Source organism: Coturnix japonica, chromosome 3 (genome assembly GCF_001577835.2).
Source record: "Coturnix japonica isolate 7356 chromosome 3, Coturnix japonica 2.1, whole genome shotgun sequence".
In the NCBI taxonomy this organism is placed as follows: domain Eukaryota; kingdom Metazoa; phylum Chordata; class Aves; order Galliformes; family Phasianidae; genus Coturnix; species Coturnix japonica.
The window spans coordinates 36,405,716-36,424,083 of NC_029518.1; the positions used below are offsets into that span (position 1 = coordinate 36,405,716).

General features: G+C 42.4%; 1 protein-coding gene across 1 annotated transcript; it reads right to left on the bottom strand.

Annotated features, from left to right (window-relative positions):
• Positions 1-111: 111 nt before the first annotated feature.
• On the bottom strand, positions 112-18,178 carry C3H1orf198 (chromosome 3 C1orf198 homolog). The gene is made up of 4 exons (XM_015857928.2): positions 17,716-18,178; positions 12,483-12,533; positions 4,494-5,042; positions 112-2,553 (listed from the first exon to the last, which is right to left on the bottom strand). The coding sequence occupies exons 1-4, from the start codon at positions 18,061-18,063 to the stop codon at positions 2,497-2,499; spliced, it is 1,005 nt and encodes a 334-aa protein (XP_015713414.1). The 5' UTR covers positions 18,064-18,178; the 3' UTR covers positions 112-2,496.
• Between the last annotated feature and the right edge of the window lie 190 nt (positions 18,179-18,368).

Consider the following 18,368-nt stretch of genomic DNA (forward strand, 5'->3'; position numbering starts at 1 on the left):
TCCTAATTACACTTGGAATACCACCCCTTTTTTAACACAAAAACCCCTCAAATGGCACTGAGGAAGGAAGGGCGTAAGGGACAAAACACAAACTAGTACCAAAGCATTACATGTTCTATGTAAAGTGAATTTATTAAAACATCGTTAATATAAAATGTGACCAAGTACATTTTTTTTTTTTTTGTAAGAATGTTTAATAAAAACATACGAAAGAAAGAAGGAGCATCAACTTTTGTCAAAGCACAGGAAAGACCCACCAGGATAAGTATAAAGTTCTGCAGCATGTTCTACCAGCTGGTCCCAATGTGTATCGTCAGGGTAGTGTTAGCCAATGGAGGAGACAGACAGCCCAGGTTCTGCTTTAGGAAGTTTCAATGCAGTTAGCAGAGATATGAAATCACACCCCCTCAACAGTATGAGAGTTTGCTTTAAGATCTGCCCATCCCTAAGTAAGATTAGAATACACATCTTCACACTGGATTTGAAACTTTTCAGCAGCTGAATGCATAGAAAATTGGAGTCAATGAAAGGAGTAATACCCAGGGTTAGCATTTGTCAGCTTTGAAAAGGAAGTGTAAGTCAGTACTAATTACACACCTAAATCATTTTTTGCTCGAGTTGTTCTAAGCTATATTAATGCTGGATACTTGTAAGAAATCCTAAACATGGACAGCTAAGAAAAAGCAAGCTGCAAAGCCTAGGCCAACAGAAACAGTGATAGTATTTTGTGAACTGCTGAATGCGGAGACAGTATCTGTGAACGTGTACATCTCAGGAAGGATATTTAGAAGCCTCTGAATTCTATACATAAGGCTATGCAATGGCTTATACTCTGTAGCAATCTGCCCCTTTAGCTAAGAAACCTTTAAAGAAAACTCTAGAAAAGCTGGAGGTTTGGGGCTCGGTGGTTCTGTTTCTCAGAGGGCAGCTTACAGCATCTTCCTTGATCAGCAAGTAAGTTTTAATGCTCTATCAGCACACAATGCTTGTTCAGAGCAGGCAGTACAGCAATTAGAGGCAAGGACTCCTCCAGTACATTTCAAACACTTCCTGTAACAGACTTGGAGTAGGGAGAACCCTGCAGCAGCCGGTTCTGTGCATGTAACTGCCTCTGGCATTTAACCAAATGCGAATCCATGAGAAGCTCAGCACTGTCAAGGTCTAGGAGATGGTGACCTTCTTACAGCTTCGGCAGGGACCTACAAGAGCCATCAGAGCCCCGTGCTTTGCCTTCTACCCCAAACAAATGCTACGGGACTATTGCTGAGGTAAAGGGCAGGTCAGACCTTTGGCATTGGAGCAGACCACCCACTGGTTGTGCGTTGGGGGAATTAAGGCTTCGAGGTGAGGTAAACACAGTGAGAGTCAGTGTGTAAATCATGCTGCATTTCGGAGACAACAGGTTCACATGACAGCTAACCTTGTTATCTACATTTAAAACACCAAGGATCATTCGAATGCAGAACCGCTGAGGGCCACCTTGAGATGCTACTTTGCAATTGGGAAGAGAAGTAACCCAGATGTTGAATGCTGAAGAGAGAAAGTACCCACCCAGGAGGAAAAAGCACCAAAGTTGATAAGTCCTTGAGACTGTAAGTTGCTTATAGATACAAAGAAGCCTCATACTACTAGGACCTCCCATAAACATAGTGGTTTCCTGACACAAAGGTAATTCACACTGCAGCAATTACCAGCGCTGTGCTTCCAGCACTACTGTTAAGAAGAGTTATGCTCTAACAAGGAGGCAGTGAATTGTTAGGCTTATATTCCCTGAAGACAGTTTCCCCCATTCATAAGGTGATGTTCTATTTCCCTTCCCCACTTCAAGTCTTTTATCCAAAGATCAGAAACATTAATTCTTTCCTCATTTCTCTAACACTCTTCTGGTTATTTTAGCAGATTTGTAGGGTACAAGAAGTGCTTCTTTGGATCCATCATTCTGGCAATACCTTTGCCCTCTTGGAAAGAAAAGTATTTTCAAATAAGTGATACAAAAGTTACTTCCAGACTACATGAGATACAGAAGTCAACACACTCTGTATGCTTATTTTTCATACTGCTTTTGCAAGTTACCTGAAATACAGAATCATTTGGGCTTTTTTTGGAACCACTGCATGTGTTATGCTATGACTTAGAGGCCACGCCAGCAAGGTTTCAATTGAAAATAACAACCCGCTCCTGTAAGTTCCACTTCTCAGATACAGAGGCGCTCATTTTTTTCCTTTAACATCTATTTGGTAACTTCTCCCATCCTCTCAAAACAGTCGCTACTAAAAACGTAACAGATTTCCAAAGTAAATCAAAATGAAACCACACATCTAACACTGTTTAAAAACCAAAAATGCATCTGGTATTACAAAAGTTTATACAAAGGCAACATTTAAGAATTTGAAAGTTACTTCTAGAAAAAGACACAAATACTAGTAAATTAACACATGAAGAGAACGAGATCTCATTCCTTCCCCAAAATTGGTTCGGACTATTTTGATGCACCTTTTACCAGTTGTCTAGAAAATCAAAGCCAGTCTTCAAGATAACATTGCTTGTACTAGTCTGCAAGAGGAAAAAAGAAAAGATGTGACTGTTAATTATGGCATTACAAACTCAGTACTTGACTACTTATCTACAAAAGAAACTTTAAGCTGTTGTCTGCCAGTATGTCAAGTCTTTCATCTTGCTTAGGATGCTTACATCTTGCTTACACTAGACATGAAAACAAAGGCAAACAAGACCAAAAAGGAAGCTCCAAGGAAGAAAAGAAATCCTTCCCGTCTGCAGGCAAAAGGTAACTTTGTGCCCATGGAAAAACCCATAAAGATCAACTTTCAGAATAAAGAGAATGAAAAACAAACAAACAATGCATTGCTAACTCAAATGGATTGCCTGCTACAGGGACAGCCAGTTGTTTCTAGAAAAGTATGTGGTTTAGACTCTGTTGACAAGCCATTTTACTTGACTATCAAGAACATGCTGCTCCTGCAGCACTGCACTGTCAGCTGTGATACACACCATGCTTTATTTTGGTGTTCAGGAAGACTGTTCAGGGGACACATGTGAGTCTCTAGAGTCTATTCCCACAGAGTGACTTTTCTTCATTTCCCCTTTCTGCAACCTCTTCCCCATCCTGGGGAAAGAATCCAGAAAGAGGAAATGAAGAAAATTCTTTCATGCAACCCTGTCTTCTCACATTTTGATATGGTTGGTTTGCTCCTGCATGGATAGAAAACCCAGGCTTTTCAAACTATTCCAGCAAGACAGAAAGCATTCACCAAGGAATTAATACTGAACAAACCATTATGATGTAGGAAATTGTGGCAGTTTTAATGTAAAATGAAAGAAGTACTGCAGTCACAGTTTGGAGTAAAACAGCTCGAGAAGAAGAATGTTTTTGCTTTGGAAAGAAAACCCCACCAAAACCTAAACTAAATGCGGCACTCCAAGCACTGACGTGGCTTAAGAAATGTTCTCTCTTAAGTACTGCCACTCTCTTCACTTTCAAACATTTACCTCAGCCTGCATCTTTCTGCCCTTACATCATCTTGTTTGGAATTTAAACAATCACCAGTGTGAAAACATGGTAAGAGAAAGCTCTGTGACATGCTTAAGGTGTACAGTAATGCATCAGGCTATGTTTAAGGTGTACAGTAATGCATCAGGCTTGAGGCAGGGCTGCATTTCAAACAGAACTGCATGGCTTTGTTTCAAGAACAGTTCTTCACTTCACAGTTTTTAGGCTTTGTATCTCTTTCTTCTCCTTCCCTCACCATGCCGTATCCTGTTGTTCCTTTTCTTTTCTCACAGATCAGCATCTGCTTTTTAAATAGATCCAATGGGCTACTGAGCTGCTTAAGGTTCTTTTTTGTTGTTATTTGTTTTTCTTTAAGGAAAAAAAAAGCCACATTCAGAAGGCTATTCTGGGAGCTCATTCCATTTCCATTTTGGACTTTAAGAGAAAATACATTTAAAGCCGTCCAGCTGCCTGGGACAACACACTGCAACGTGGCTGCTGGGCTTAGAGCAGCTGAGAAACAAGCTCACCATTAACTGCTATGCTGCATATAGCAAGAAAGAGTCCTAGATTTTAATTTACCTACTATTCAAGTTAAGCTTTTAGCTGTTTCAAAGAAGCATTTAGCTGTTTCAAGAAAAAAAAAGTGTTTTTTAATTTATTTTATACAGCAAGCTCCCTACCCGAAATGGTTAAGTAGCTTGCTCTCAAGTCAGCCAATGGATGCCATGTCAGTGTTTCAGCTGTTATATTTAAATGATGCCCTTATCCTATGAACTTTACTGCATTAATAAATACTATATTGAAACAAACAATGGCAGTTGACACATTGGTTAAACAGACTTCCCTAAATTTGCAGGATAAAAAGCCAACAAGCTTATCTATGTTTTAATGCTTCGTTTCTAATCTTCCAGAATGACTTTGTCATGTTTTAATGTGTTATATGGTTTTTACATTCAAGGAAAGTGGGCACAGCAGTCTTTACCTGTCCAGGCATTTGTGGATCTGTAAGTATAGTACCATCAGTATCTTCCTTGTTTGTCCTAGAAGATGCCAGGTCCTGTGGTGGGTCAGGAAGAAAGAAATCATCTAGAGAACTAGCAGGGAGTTGAGTGGGTCGAGGTTTCTCCCATTCAAGAGATACAGAAGGTAGACTGGGGGTAACAGACTTCTCAGGTTTAGTTATGCTGGGCTTCTCAGCTTTTGCCACTTCCTTTGGAGCAGACTCTTGTCTGTAAAATGAGGGAAGGGGTTTCTCTCCTTTCTCCATGGACTTGATCTGGCTGGGGGTCAAGGACTGGAACTCAGACTTGTCTCCTTCAAACTTGGAGCGCTCTGCATTTATCTTCCAGAATGAGGACTCCTCATCCTTCCTGGGTGTTATTAACCCATCAGAGCCAGGGGTCTTAGCCTGAGAAGATTTAGGGACTTGGACACCAGGTGCTGCTTTAAGTGGCTGCCTCTGTTCATTTTGTGTCTGGGCACCACTCTGTTCTTGTATGGACAGAGATGCAATGCTGAACTCCATTTGACTCTGTTAGGGATTAAAGGAAAGAAAAAGTATTTCAAAGCCCTTCACAAAGAAATGGTTATGAAATTCTACCAATAGCTGTGCAATTCTCATGCAGCGGATATCACAGAAAAAAAGCAGATATCACAGAAAAGCCATTCAATTTTTTCCATAAATGTCTACCATTCTAGCTACATAATAATTATTAATAAAAGTCTCCATGCAGGCTAATGTAAGAGTCCCAGACCTGCTGAAAAGGAGTCAGAGGGAAAACAGAGTGATATGGTTGAAAATATGATTTATTTGAGTTACCATCCAAGGCCCATCCAAGACAGCCTATAGAATCATATAATCGCCAAGACTGGAAAAGAACTCTAAGAACATTCAGTCCAAGCATCCACCTATCACCAATATTTCCCACTAAACCACGTCCCTCAGAACAGCACTAAAACATTAGAATAGATGTGGATGCTTTCTGAAAGCTATACATGTTTTACAAGAGAAGATTAAGCAAATGAAACCGCAACATGCTGAAAAGGCAGTCATCCAGTACAGTCTTGATACAGTTGGCAATACATTTTAATTCCACCTACTTCCAAGACAGAGTACTAGATGTAATGAGTGTGTGTAAATCAGTAGTTTTACAATTCTAATGCCACTCTGAAGTGAGAAACAACTCCAGCAGGGCCTGTTCAACACTCACCCCAGAGCTGTGTTTGGTTTTTACTTGCAATTAGGATGGCTGTGCTCATTTCTGAGAAATTACACCGAGTCAATGAAGACCACAGCTAAGGGAAGAAACGGATCCTGCAAAAGCCACCCAAGGGTGAACAGTGCTATGAAATGTTCATTTGGCTTACCACCATTTCAGCACTCTTGGCTGTCAGCTTGATAGCCTTTAGGCCAGTAAAAGTTAAGCCTTACTTCACTCTAAGGAACATTTAAGTGTTATCGTACATGGAACATTACAGGGAAAAAAAAAACAAAAAACAACAAAAGCCAGTGCATTTTCAGCTAATGCTATGCTGTTGTTGACTAGATAGCAAAAATCATATGGGACATTTCAAACAGTAGATGTTGATACATCTGAAGTTCATTACTAATTTGTTAAGTTTTTCCAATTTTACCTCATTATGGGACTCTCCTGAACCAAACTGCAATAGTATCCATAGAATTAATGTTAAAAAAGTCCAAATTGCATACTGCTTTTAATAGCAGTCTTTGATGTCAAGTGTTGCACTACTGTACGTGTTCAGCTCAAAGGCACTTCAGATTTAGGATTTGCACACTTCATATTTCATATTCAGAATTTGTCATCAAAATGCAAATGTCAACAGAGCATCTGATTATTTATAAGCCAGATTTGTTTTGGCTTATACGGCCGATTAACTTTGACCTGGCCAGCAGCTGGCTACACATAATTGACTCATGAATCAACACCTGAACTTTCTAAAGAATTAATTATATATTATTAGGTATCTTTCTGAGATCATAGGCAGGGAAGCATTAGGTTCCAAGTTCCCATTGAAAATGCACTGAGTCACCAAATAATGAAGGACATAAACACACTGCTTTATTTTTATTTTAAACCCAATTTTCCATTTGATGAATCCCGTGTAAACACAACGGTGCTGAGGATTATTCAATCATTGCTATTCTCTATATTAATTTATAGAATTTGTTTCCCTAAGCTCAATTGATAACGCTACTGAATAGAGATTTACCACCCTGAAGTTAAGATGCTTTAGGACTTCAAAAATGACAAAATCCCATCTTAAAAAAACCCAAGCCACAATATAAAGTGAACGCACATTTCCCTAATATTCAAAAGGGAAAAATAGAATCTTGCTTTTACTGCACCTTGGAAGACTTAATTCCTGCGTGAGAAGGTACTTAAACCAGTGCTATTTCCTATCCTTCTGTAGTTGTTTTTCTTCTCAGCCCATCCCATAGCTTACACTAGAGATGACACTGGCAGAAGGCCACTGCAGGAGCACTGTAGGTAAAATGATCCTTTCCTACCTCAGCTTAAGTGAGAAGGACGGTCAGTGCCCAGAGCAGAGAGAGGCGACCCCAGCCCTGTGTCCACTAGATAGACACTGGAAACAAAATCTGGGCAAAACACTGATAGAAGAGAAGCTGGCAAACACAAATTAGAAAGAAGAAAAACCAATGAGATAACTTCACATTTCAGTAGCACCGAGACACACAAAACAATGTCAGGTTTCCTTAAAAATTCTCATGTTGTGGTCCAAAAGCCACTTCCTGTGGTCACATTTGATTTTCCTTCACAAAGGCCCTAATGTCAGCCCAGAGCTCTGGTTTAGAAGCAGCAGGCTCCTGCTGGTGCAGGGAAGAGCATGATCCTGCAGCAGAACTTCAGGCACTTTTAACCTTTCCAACCCAGAGAGGACACCAACACTTATTGTTTCTATTTGACTTTAAAGGTTACTTAAGGTATCCGAACCACTGAGAAATGTTGCTGATGAAAGAAAGTGATTAATATGCAATATCTTTCAAATCACAAAATTGGTACTATAATACTAAAAGAAACAAATCACAAACAAGAGCAGCAGATAAATTCATACGGAGACAGAAAAGAGCCACGTGAGAAGCCCTCAGTGTAGAAACCTAAAATGCAATTACTGTGTTATCAAATTCCTTTGCAAGGGTTAGAGTACAGGATGCCTATACCTTGGCTTACCTTTCTGCCCAATAGACAGATAAAAGAGAAGCAATAGGCAAAACAAGTTTTTAGGAAGCTATGTCTCCCTCTTTCCTTAAAAAGGCCATATTAGGAAATTTATCATTTGGATCTATTAAAATTATTTAGACCTCACCTCAGTATCCCTCAGGAGGCAGAGATAAGCTACTAAATCATACTTCTATCTGTAGGTGCTCATGAGAAACAACGTATTCTATAAGACAGGCACCACACACTTTAAGAACCTAACGATTAATGGAATCAGGTTTGAAGTCATAAATCTATTTTAAAAACAATTGACCACAAAAACTCAGGAACTTTTTTTTTTTAAGCATCTTATTCACTCATCAGGAATGTGTAGTATTTTACTCAACAGACACGCAAACACAGCCAAAACAAATTGTTTGGCTTGGCAGCCTGAAAAATCTAAATTGTTGAGACAAAGACTTTAGAAACACTGTCAAAAGCAACTCGTTTTAAGCAAAGCCTGATATATATGCAGAGATAAGAACGCCAAATTGAAAAGGGTTTAGAAAATGACTTTGGTTTGCTGAACGGACAAAATCAGAATAAACATGGACACCAACTTGTTGCCATTGTTTGCTTTGTTTCCTGTGGGTGTTTTCAGGATCTTTTCAGAGACCCTTTGAGAAAGAAATCCTTAGGTCAGCAGAGTCCAATCACAGTGGTAAAAATAGAGCATAGAAAAACAGTCTAAGTAATTTTAAACCATACCAAAAGACAACATGAAAGAGGCACATTGTGTAGCTTCAGAGGAAACATCATTATCCACTATTTGGTGATAAGAACAGTAGTCTGGTTCCGGACACAAGTTTATCTCCTCTACTGGTGAGCCTGAGCAAACTCTTTGTATCAGTGTTTGGCACGTGCCTGGTTTTATGCTCAAAAACAGCTGTCCAAAGATTGATGCAGGTAACCAAATCCTTAGCTAACAACACCAGGCCATGCAGATTAAAATAAATCTTGAACACAGCTACAATTATCACAGTTTATTTCTTTTGCTGAAGAACTAATACTAATACTACTACTAATAATAATTCTTTACGGTGAGGGTGACGGAGCACTGGAACAGGCTGCCCAGGGAGGTGGTGGAGTCTCCTTCTCTGGAGATATTCAAGACCCGCCTGGACGCCTACCTGTGTGACGTGGTGTAGGGAGCCTGCTTTGGCAGGGGGGGTGGACTTGATGATCTCTAGAGGTCCCTTCCAACCCCTACAATTCTGTGATTCTGTAATACTCAGTAGCAGTTTTACGGCACTGGTTTTTATATATCTGTAATCTAGACCAAAAAGGGGAAGGAAAAAGCCAAAATCTCAGGCATCCCTCTTCTTTCCTTCCAAGAAAGTATTGCCACTTAAACCAAATCAACAATTGCAGGCTGAAAAATGGTTCTAATATCAGGCTATTGTGGAAAGAGGGGGAAAAATATGATTTAGCAGAGGGTTGTTAGAGTTAGGGTACTATGGTTAGGCTGCGGTTGGACTTGATGATCTTCAACGTCTTTTCCAACCTGGGTGATTCTATGATTCTATGAAAATCCTAAGTAGCATAAAAAGTAGCACAGAGGAGAGCTGGAGGAAGAAAAAGTAAACCCCTACAGAAAGGACTCTCTGAAGCTGCTTTCACAACTATTCTAGCTGTAGCAAGACCAACAGTTTTCTGACGTGCGAGAGTTTGTTTTAAACATCTGGAATTAAACTTATTTTAGTTAACAGCGTGGATCAGAAATAGGTTCCCCAAGTTGTCTCCATGCTGCTCTGCACATTCAACGTGTTAACCAACCAAGGTGGCAGGCAGATGATATTTTCTGCTCATTAGAAACAAAACAAAACTGTATTTCCAAAACCAGGCAAGATTCCTGTTTTCCATTTATATCTTGAAATCCATGCTGTTTCACTCAATTTTTACATCAAACAGACCAAGAAACCTCAAAGGCTAAACTCAGCCAAAATGTCAGCTTTCATCTCACTTAAACCTTTAGCCATAAATAGAATGCCCTAAATTCACAAACCTGGCTTCGGACCCAGCTGAAAAAGAAAAAGAGTAACCCACATCGCATAAGGGCTCCACCCGTGAACCAAATCACTCCATCCAAGTCAGCCTCTCGTTCTATAATGTGAGTTTATTTGCAGTGCCATGAGAACGTGTTCCTGCTCCAGTAATTATCCTTGTATATATCCTACTAAATATATTAGATCATTCAAATGATGCCTAACTGCTAACTCAAACATTCACATCGCGTTCCTGCTTCGTTTGCAGCTTCAGCAGTAGAAACATTCACGGGTGTATCTGACATGATATGAGCAACTTAACCCTCAATTTGTGTTTAAAATGAGAACACAACATTTACTTCGGACAGAAGGGAGGTTATCAGATCGTTCTGGACATTCCATCCAAAATGAAAGCAATTTATTATAGTACTTTAATGGTAAGTGCAACAGCCACGAAATTAGGGAATTCATTCCATTAGCTACCATTAAGAAAAATGTGTCCATGCCTAATCAGCTGGGAGCAATATTGTCACCGCTGCAACAGCTCCAGCTTGCAGAAAACACAGCCTTGCCATTTCTCTGCTGCTCCCTCCACCTCCTCAGCTATCCAAAACCAGCTGTCCTTCAAACAACTACTGATTTTGTTACTTCGTATTTTTTCTTACAGACTAAGTGTTAAAAGAAAAGAAAAAGCCTATTGGCTTTACTGACTTAAATCTCTATTTCCTCCTTCTCTGCAAAAGTAGAAGTCAGTTGTCGCATTTTCTTCTACAGGAAAGCCATAGCTCATTCATCCAAAGCTACAGAAGAATTAAGGTACTCTGTTATAACAGCAGCGATGTGTAAAACAAACAAACAAACAACACAAAAGGAAACAAGAAACTCTTCATGAACAGGAGAAACTATAAGGAAAAAAAAACTGTACAGAAAGAATAGCCCACCGTGAGGGAAAGTTAATGAAACAGAAAGAGGCTGATAGCTTAAAATAAGAATGGGAACAGATGTGGCACACAAGACACCAAACATGCTTTACAACATCGCAATGGCCCATTCAGGTTTCTTCACTGTTTCCCCAGGCTGGACTGATTGGGCAAGGGTATTTTCTACTCAGCCAGCAACTCGTGGAGAAATTGCATTCCAACATTTTCTTGCTGAAGTGCTGGTTAGGGAAGAGATCAAAGAGTAAGCATGAAGCAAGACATCAGCCTTTAATAACCAGAAGACTCAGCAGCTGAAGGGTTGGGCTGGAAGGCTGACACAATAAGATGAGGCACTGTAAAGAAAACAAAAGGAGGAACCCACACAAAGCAACCAACCCATATGCTATGAAAGCAGTCTGAAATGGATTCCCTAGAGCTTTGCTCAAGGAAAAAGGTCATTCAGCTTTTCACCCTGCAGCTGAAGCACAGCAAGGAGGGAGGGGGAAACAGAGAAGCATGGCTTAGCTAAGACAAATTCCTATCACAACCCCCCTGTTTCATTTTTCTTCAGCAGTCAGGAGTGTTCCCATGTCATCCTGCAATTCTCCACATGTTACAGAAAGGCATGAACCTGGAGCATTGATCCACTGAAGACCTTTATTCTGAGACACCAGAAGGACAGCACAAAGAGTCTTATGCAGCAAGGGAAAAGCCACATCTTGGGTTGAAAAAAACTTCACTAGCCATACAAGCACTTCAATACAACTGCCCATTAGAGAGGAAATCCATTTGACTGCAGATACAGATCATCATGGATCACTGGTCAGTGCATTACAGGCAGCACCATCTCCAGGAAGTTCAAATAGTCAGAAGTTATAAAGCTTTATCACACCCTTCCCACAACTATTCTTGACAGCTCCATCCAAGTGCTCTCATACCACAAGCCTCTCTGGTATTACCCTAAAAGTCAGTGGCTTCTTTTTCCGAGGGTCCTGAAAGACAAGAGGGCTTGACTTGAGCTAGATGGTTTCTGCTAAACCACAGCAGTGTGGGCTGCAGGGATCCAGGAGCCACATCAAGTTACAGGTTAATCTACATCTGCCGAGCACAGATGGGCTGCTAGTTAGAGGCAGTGACCTTGAACAAGGAAAGCTGACAACAACTCTAGGGTTAGGTCAAATGGATTAATTTAGTATCCACTGGCATTTCCAGATAATTACTCTGCATCAAGCTGAGATTATATCCATAAGCTCATGCATGATATCTACATAGTTCAAGGGCAAAAAAAAAGATGAAGGTGGGAGAAAAGCAGCTTTCTCTGGCAGATAAATCCAGAAAACCAAAAGTCTGAAATATCATTAAATGACCATGGTAGTCATATCCCATTGAGAAATGCAACAAGGCAGCTTTTTCCCAATAGAAACGTGGTGCAATTGTATTTTCTTACACCACAGGTTCACAAACACAGTAACTCTGTTTTAGCCTTGAAGAGGCTTACACGATAACTGATACACATTTATTTCCTGTCCTCGATAAACATGGAAAATTGTTTTGAAAACTTAAGGGTGAAAGAACCAAATAATTTAGAATGAATCAGGTTTACACCCGCACTTGAAGTAGGAACATTGGTTCACAAAGTACACTTGGTGTTTCTGTTGACGTAAACTGAAGTAAACCAGCTCTGTTTCATTTGCTGTATGGTCACTGTACACAGCTCTCACAGAACAAAGGCAACATTGCCTATCAAGTGTCAAAATATAATAGAAAAGCAGAAGGAGAAGCATCAAATGACAAACCAACATTAAGAATAAAAGTGACGCATATTTACCTTTGTTTCCCAGGAGAATGGAGCTGAGTGCTCATCTTGCCAAGTTATATCCTGAAATAAAATTCAAGAATGATTAAAAATCAGAACAGCTTTACCTACACAGAGCATCATTCAGATAACATTATGTTGCACTGCTGGAGGTATAACCGCTACCAAAGAAGTAGTTAAAAAGTGAGAGCTCTACTTCTATATGTCACTGATTATATATTAAGACTGACTGAAAGCAAGTTCTTTAAGCAAAGGATTACCAAACAGTATTCCTATTTAACCTATGAATTATATGAAGATTTAACTTGTCCTGAACTTCCTGAAATGTCTTCTCTGCAAACTGCTTTAAAGTCTCCAGTTTTCTACTACCTACACTCCTTGGTAGCTGCTAGCAACACACAAGAATATAACTAGATGAGCTGTGGCCTTAGGGAAATAAAGTTCCATTTCTTCCACCCCACAGACTGAAGAGCACGTGTGCAACCAGGCAGCAAAAGGGCTGCACATCTATCAGCACAAGCCACAGCTGAATCCAGCCCCAACAAAACCCAGCATTATGCACTTTGAAAACAATCAGCTTGAAATAAGTATTTGGTGCTGTTTATGCAGGAGTAAAATCCCAGTCTGAATCCAAGAGGTACCATTCTGGGAATGCACTGCACTAAGAAAGAGATGACAGGACAATGCCAGAAGAGCTTGCATCACACTCCTGCTTCTAAAGTAATAAAAGAACTGATTTAAGCTAACTACTGTATAGGAATCCCCTACCTTACCACGACTGGCCTTTTCTTCATATTTTTGATCTTTGCCTTTATGGGAATGCGTTTCTCAGAGGCATCTGACAGCATTCTCTTGCTCTGCCACCTCTTGTTTCAGCCTAGTGAAATTCTACTGGCCAAAGGCTATGAAAATTACAATTAGAAATGTCTATCCAACTCCTTAACGCGAAAACATGTCAGTCCCCAACTGGTTACCATCTGTGAAATGTACAGTTTCTAGCAGTATTTGAGGAATATGAAAGTAATCCCACACTCCTTTATGAGGATATAAAAGCAAGATTCTCCTGATTCTTTACTAGCTAAGATCTAAGTATCTAAGGTGAGGATGGATGAAAATCATTTTGAAAATTAAACAACCTAAAGGCTTTTTTACCTGAAAGGAAAAGCCTGGGCTCTACTGGAGCCCAAATGTAATACTAGACCCTCTTGCTCTGGGAAATGGATGCTTTTATTTATTACCATTTAAGGGAAACAATAAAAGTCTGTTATTACTATCTGTTTTGACTTCTATCAGTATTTGAACAGTGGGCTGCTGCTGACCACTCAAATGCCATACGAGGCATTAGATGGGATGCCTTGAAACTGGTGAGCTGTCAAATTATTTCAAAGCCATTTTCAGACTGTACCTTTTGCATTTGAAACTGGCAAAGTTGGAACTCCATTTCTCAAGGATGTATGACAGGCATCACAGCTCAGGTGGCAACAGAGGTAAGAAAGTGCCTTTTGTGAGCCCAGCCCCTGCATTAAGTCACAGTCTGACTACAGGACTACAGCTCTTCTGTCTGCACAAACTAGTACTGGACATCAGCCATAGCACTAAAAGACAGAAGCGAAGTCCAGCAAACTCCCACATGCTGTCAGAGAGCCTTAAACCTCCAGGCATGTAAGCAGAGTCATCAGTGGATTTTACCTCAGGAGTTTAAGGGAAGCTCTAGTTGATTTAAGTGACTTCTTGTCAGAAGGCTCTGGCTAACTCATTTGCAATGGCAGCTGGGACAGTTTCTCATAGCTCACAAGGATTACTAGCTGAAGAACAGGGGATAAAAAACTTAATACGAGACTGATCCCAACAATAAGACAGGTTACAGGTCGGCCATCTGTGCAGGTGGTTTAAATAAACTATTAATTATCTGACATTTCCAGTGGAAAACAGCAAAAGAAAAACTTGTACTGGTAGTATGCAGGGTGCAGCAAGCTATAATAGTTGAAGTGTACTTGAAGATAAAACAGTTACCAGGTTCTGTCCATTGTCACAGAAGGGAAGTTTGTGGCCTTCACTTCTTGGTTCTCAGAGGACATGGAGAGAACCAAGGGAGCAGCAGGAGAATAACAAAGTTCAGCTGTTTTCTGCCTGATGCTCCTGATTCACTTTTGTCACCAACAAAATCTGAGGAAGAACTTTGTTTTCCCCAAAATAAACAAGTTCTTCCATGACTGAAGAAAACAGAAGCAAAAACCAAACAGTTTTAAGATTCACAAAAGGAAATGATGAGTGAGATTGAAAACAAGAAAGCAGCTTTGAGGTTTTTTATCATCAACGCAGATTAGAGGAGACCCATATCTGATCAGCTTTTGTTTTCACCACACAACAAAGCTTTCATGCAGAGAGAAGCCAAATAAATCAACTTTTGTTCCCCAGCCTTCAAGAACCTATTTGTAAGAAAGTGAGCCTCATAAAACATATTTCACAGCTTAAAAAAAGAAAGAAAAGAGAGAAAAAAAGGAGGAGTTGGGGGTATGGGGAGTGAGCAACACAAATCTGGTCATACACTTCAAGAACCAGCTGCAGAATATATTAATCATAGAATCACTGGAACAGGCTGCTCAGGAAGGTGGTGGAGTCTCCTTCTCTGGAGATATTCAAGACCCGCCTGGACGCCTACCTGTGTGACGTGGTGTAGGGAACCTGCTTTGGCAGGGGGGTTGGACTCGATGATCTCTAGAGGTCCCTTCCAACCCCTACAATTCTGTGATTCTGTGAATCCTTTGATTCTATTAAAAAGAATCACAAACTATGCCTGCCACACGTAGCCAGCTTGTTGCCAAACAGCATCAGGATTTCGAAAGGAAGGACACTGGGAGAAAGGTTCTGCCTATGTGACAGAAGCATTGCTCACAGCAGCTGACAGTGACTGTGCCATCACAAAACTACCAACAAATGGATTTCTGTGCTGGCAAATGCATTGCAGAAGCGCTTTCAGAACAGGACTTGCTGGTTATTGTGGTTTAGCTGCACTCCAAACCACACTGCATTTCTTATTTTTTAAAAGCACAAATCTATAGCAGGCCTGGCATTAGAGCTATTGATATATTAAACATTTGCTGCTTCAAAGCATTTATAAGTAGGAGATAAAAGGGTCGATTCTTTGGCTTGGCTTCAAAGTTCTTAAAGCAAAGCAAAATACATACTGTATCCACCTTCAGATAGCTTCCCTTCCAAAAGATGATGGATGAAGCTACAAAATTCCCTTACCCAACTTTCCTCCACATAAACTGTTCAGCATTTTCTAAGTCACACGGTACTTTATTCAATAAAAAATTTCATTATTGCGATTGCCTGTCAAATACTCAATATCCCCTAAGACTCCCAACTCTCTCAGCCTTCTTTCACAGGAGAGATGCTCCAGCCCTCTGAACATCTTTGTGGTGCTCGTCTGGGCATCAGTTAACGTGGAGGCTGAGCTATGTTCCTCTGGATGCAAAATGTGATGCTTATATAGCAGGTGTCAACAAGAACACTGCCAGGACAGCACGCTCACACTGAAAGAGCTGCAATATCAATGAGAGATTTGGGGGTACACGGGCTTATGGAGGCCGCTCTCAGTGTCCAATCTGACCATGACTGCACCAAGTACAGCGGCTACATCTTACACTGGCAACAGCAGCACAGCTCAATAAGCTGTGAGGTATGAAGGCAGCACTGTAATGAAGGTCTGTAGGCAAAGCATATGCAAGCCTGGAAAGTTGAACTGAAATGGCAAGAGTGGCTGCAGTGGCTCTGTAACAGCGGGACAAGGAGGGAGAGATTAGTGAGCCAGGGCAGATGTCCAAGAATCAGGCTGAATGCCAGAGAGGGAGCGGATGGAAAGGGGAAGCTATCAGATGAGGTGCCAGGAAAAGCTCCAAGGCTCAACACTGTGGTTGGAAGAACTAAAATGGAAATGCAGATTGCCAAAACAAGTGGAACCTCTTTTCTTCAAAGAAGCATTTTACATGACTTCAGCTTGGAAGTCAAGGAGGAAGTCAGTCGAGGCAGACGCTTCCAAAATGAAACACTTTGTATTCTGATGGACCATGCCTTCATCGGTACAACGGCTAAGAACAACATCGTATTACAGCTGCATTTTGGGGCAGAAGGAAAAAGACTGTGGTGTGCAGAAGTTTCAGATGGACGCTGTAGCTGTAATGCGGATGAACAGAAAATGATTGTTTCCATATGGTGCAGCACAACCGGCTACAACATGCCTCCGTCCATTCTGGATCCACATAATTCAAAGCAGAAAGCCCAGCAGAGCTGTCTGAGACCAGGAACGCTGAACACTGTTTCCACAGTCATTCACCTAAATCCTTACAGAAATAACTTCAAGTTTAGGTTTCCAGGACTGCTCATACAACAAGATTTCTACCTGCGTCTTTACACTCCTTTTCACCAGCAGCGACAGCTTATTGCTAGAAAACACACAGAACTCCTGGTATCACTGACTACATAAAACTAAGCTTGAACACATCTTGCTTGACTATAGATAGGATGTGTGTGCAATGTGGTATCATACCTTTCTGCCACAGGAACCACAAAGCCAGGCAGGAGCCTCGATGCTTCACACACCTCTTACAAACCCCACTGCAGGGATTCTGGCAGGCCTGCCGCCCTTCTCCACCAGACAGGGGACCATCAGAAGCTCTAACATCTACATATTTTCGGTCATCTACTCTTTCCACACCCTTGTTTTTCTTGGCAGGTAACATGGGAAAGACTCTGCTTATTTATTTATTTATTTACTTTAAGGCGTCAAAAATACCAACAGCTGGAATGTCTTCAACGTTTTATTTTTAGCACAGCCTGAAATTAGGAGCAGTGAGGAAGAGGTTTAACACAAGGGGGAACATTCCGTGCGGTCCATGCTCAGCGAGGGGCTGTGCACGGCCTTCAGCACTGCAGAACCTCACTCAGCCTCTGCTTTAGGAATCTCCCACCCACACCTCGGTACTCTGCCTTTCCTGTTGTTACGGTTTGACCGAACGCAGTACGACATCCCGCCCTCCATCCATCAGTCCCTCGGCTGCCAGGGACCACTAGTGCCCGTTCCTCCGCACAACCGAGACACCACCGAGCCCCGTTTGCCGACCGAATGTCCCACCCGCCCGTCCCGCAGGCCCCGCCATGGCGGACCCCCCTCACGGAACCGTCGTGCCGCGCCCACCGAGCGCTGTCTGGCGGCCGGGCGGGGTGCGGCTCGGCTCGGTACCTCGTCTCCGAATCGCACCACCTTCTGGCCCGTGTTGAGGCGCAGGCTGGGGTAGGAGCTGGGCGCCGCGGCCGGCCGGGCGGTGCCGCGGTGCGCGGCGTAGCGGGCCTGGACGTGCGGCTCCACCAGGCACTTGTCGATGATCTCGTCCTGCTGGCGGGGCGGCAGCCGCTCCCACTCGGGCCCGTAACGCTCGCGGATCCGCTCCTTCTCCGCCATGATCTTGCGCGCCATGGGGCTCAGCGAGGAGAAGTAGCTGAACCGCTTGCGCTCCCGCTCGTCCAGCGGCCGGTTGCCGTTCATCACCGCCGTGCGGGAAGCGGCGATCGCCGCCGCCATCGAGGCCATGGCCGCCCCGCCGGCGCCGGCCCCGCGCGCACCAAACCGGCCGCGCTGTACGGCGGAGTGGGATCCGCCTCCTATTCCCGTCCCTTCCCTTCCTCGCTCCGCTCCTGCAGACACCGCCTCCCCTCGCTCCCTATAAAAGTGGCCACCGCCCCCTCCCCGCCTCCCACACGCCCAGCGCCCGCAGCAGCCCCTCCCGGAGCCCGGCTCCGGCGCCCTCCTCGCAGCCCCTCATGGCCGGCCGAGGGGAGAGCTGCGCTCAGAGCTGTTCTGTTTCCCTCACAATCGCACTTTTTACCCCCAGCAGC

Coding starts and splice junctions, on each gene's coding strand:
- C3H1orf198 (XM_015857928.2), bottom strand. CDS start 18,063: ATGGCCTCGATGGCGGCGGCGATCGCCGCTTCCCGCACGGCGGTGATG. Junction 12,534..17,715: donor TGGTGCGATTCGGAGACGAG/GTACCGAGCCGA, acceptor ATTTTATTTCAG/GATATAACTTGGCAAGATGA. Junction 2,554..4,493: donor ATCCACAAATGCCTGGACAG/GTAAAGACTGCT, acceptor TTCCTCTTGCAG/ACTAGTACAAGCAATGTTAT.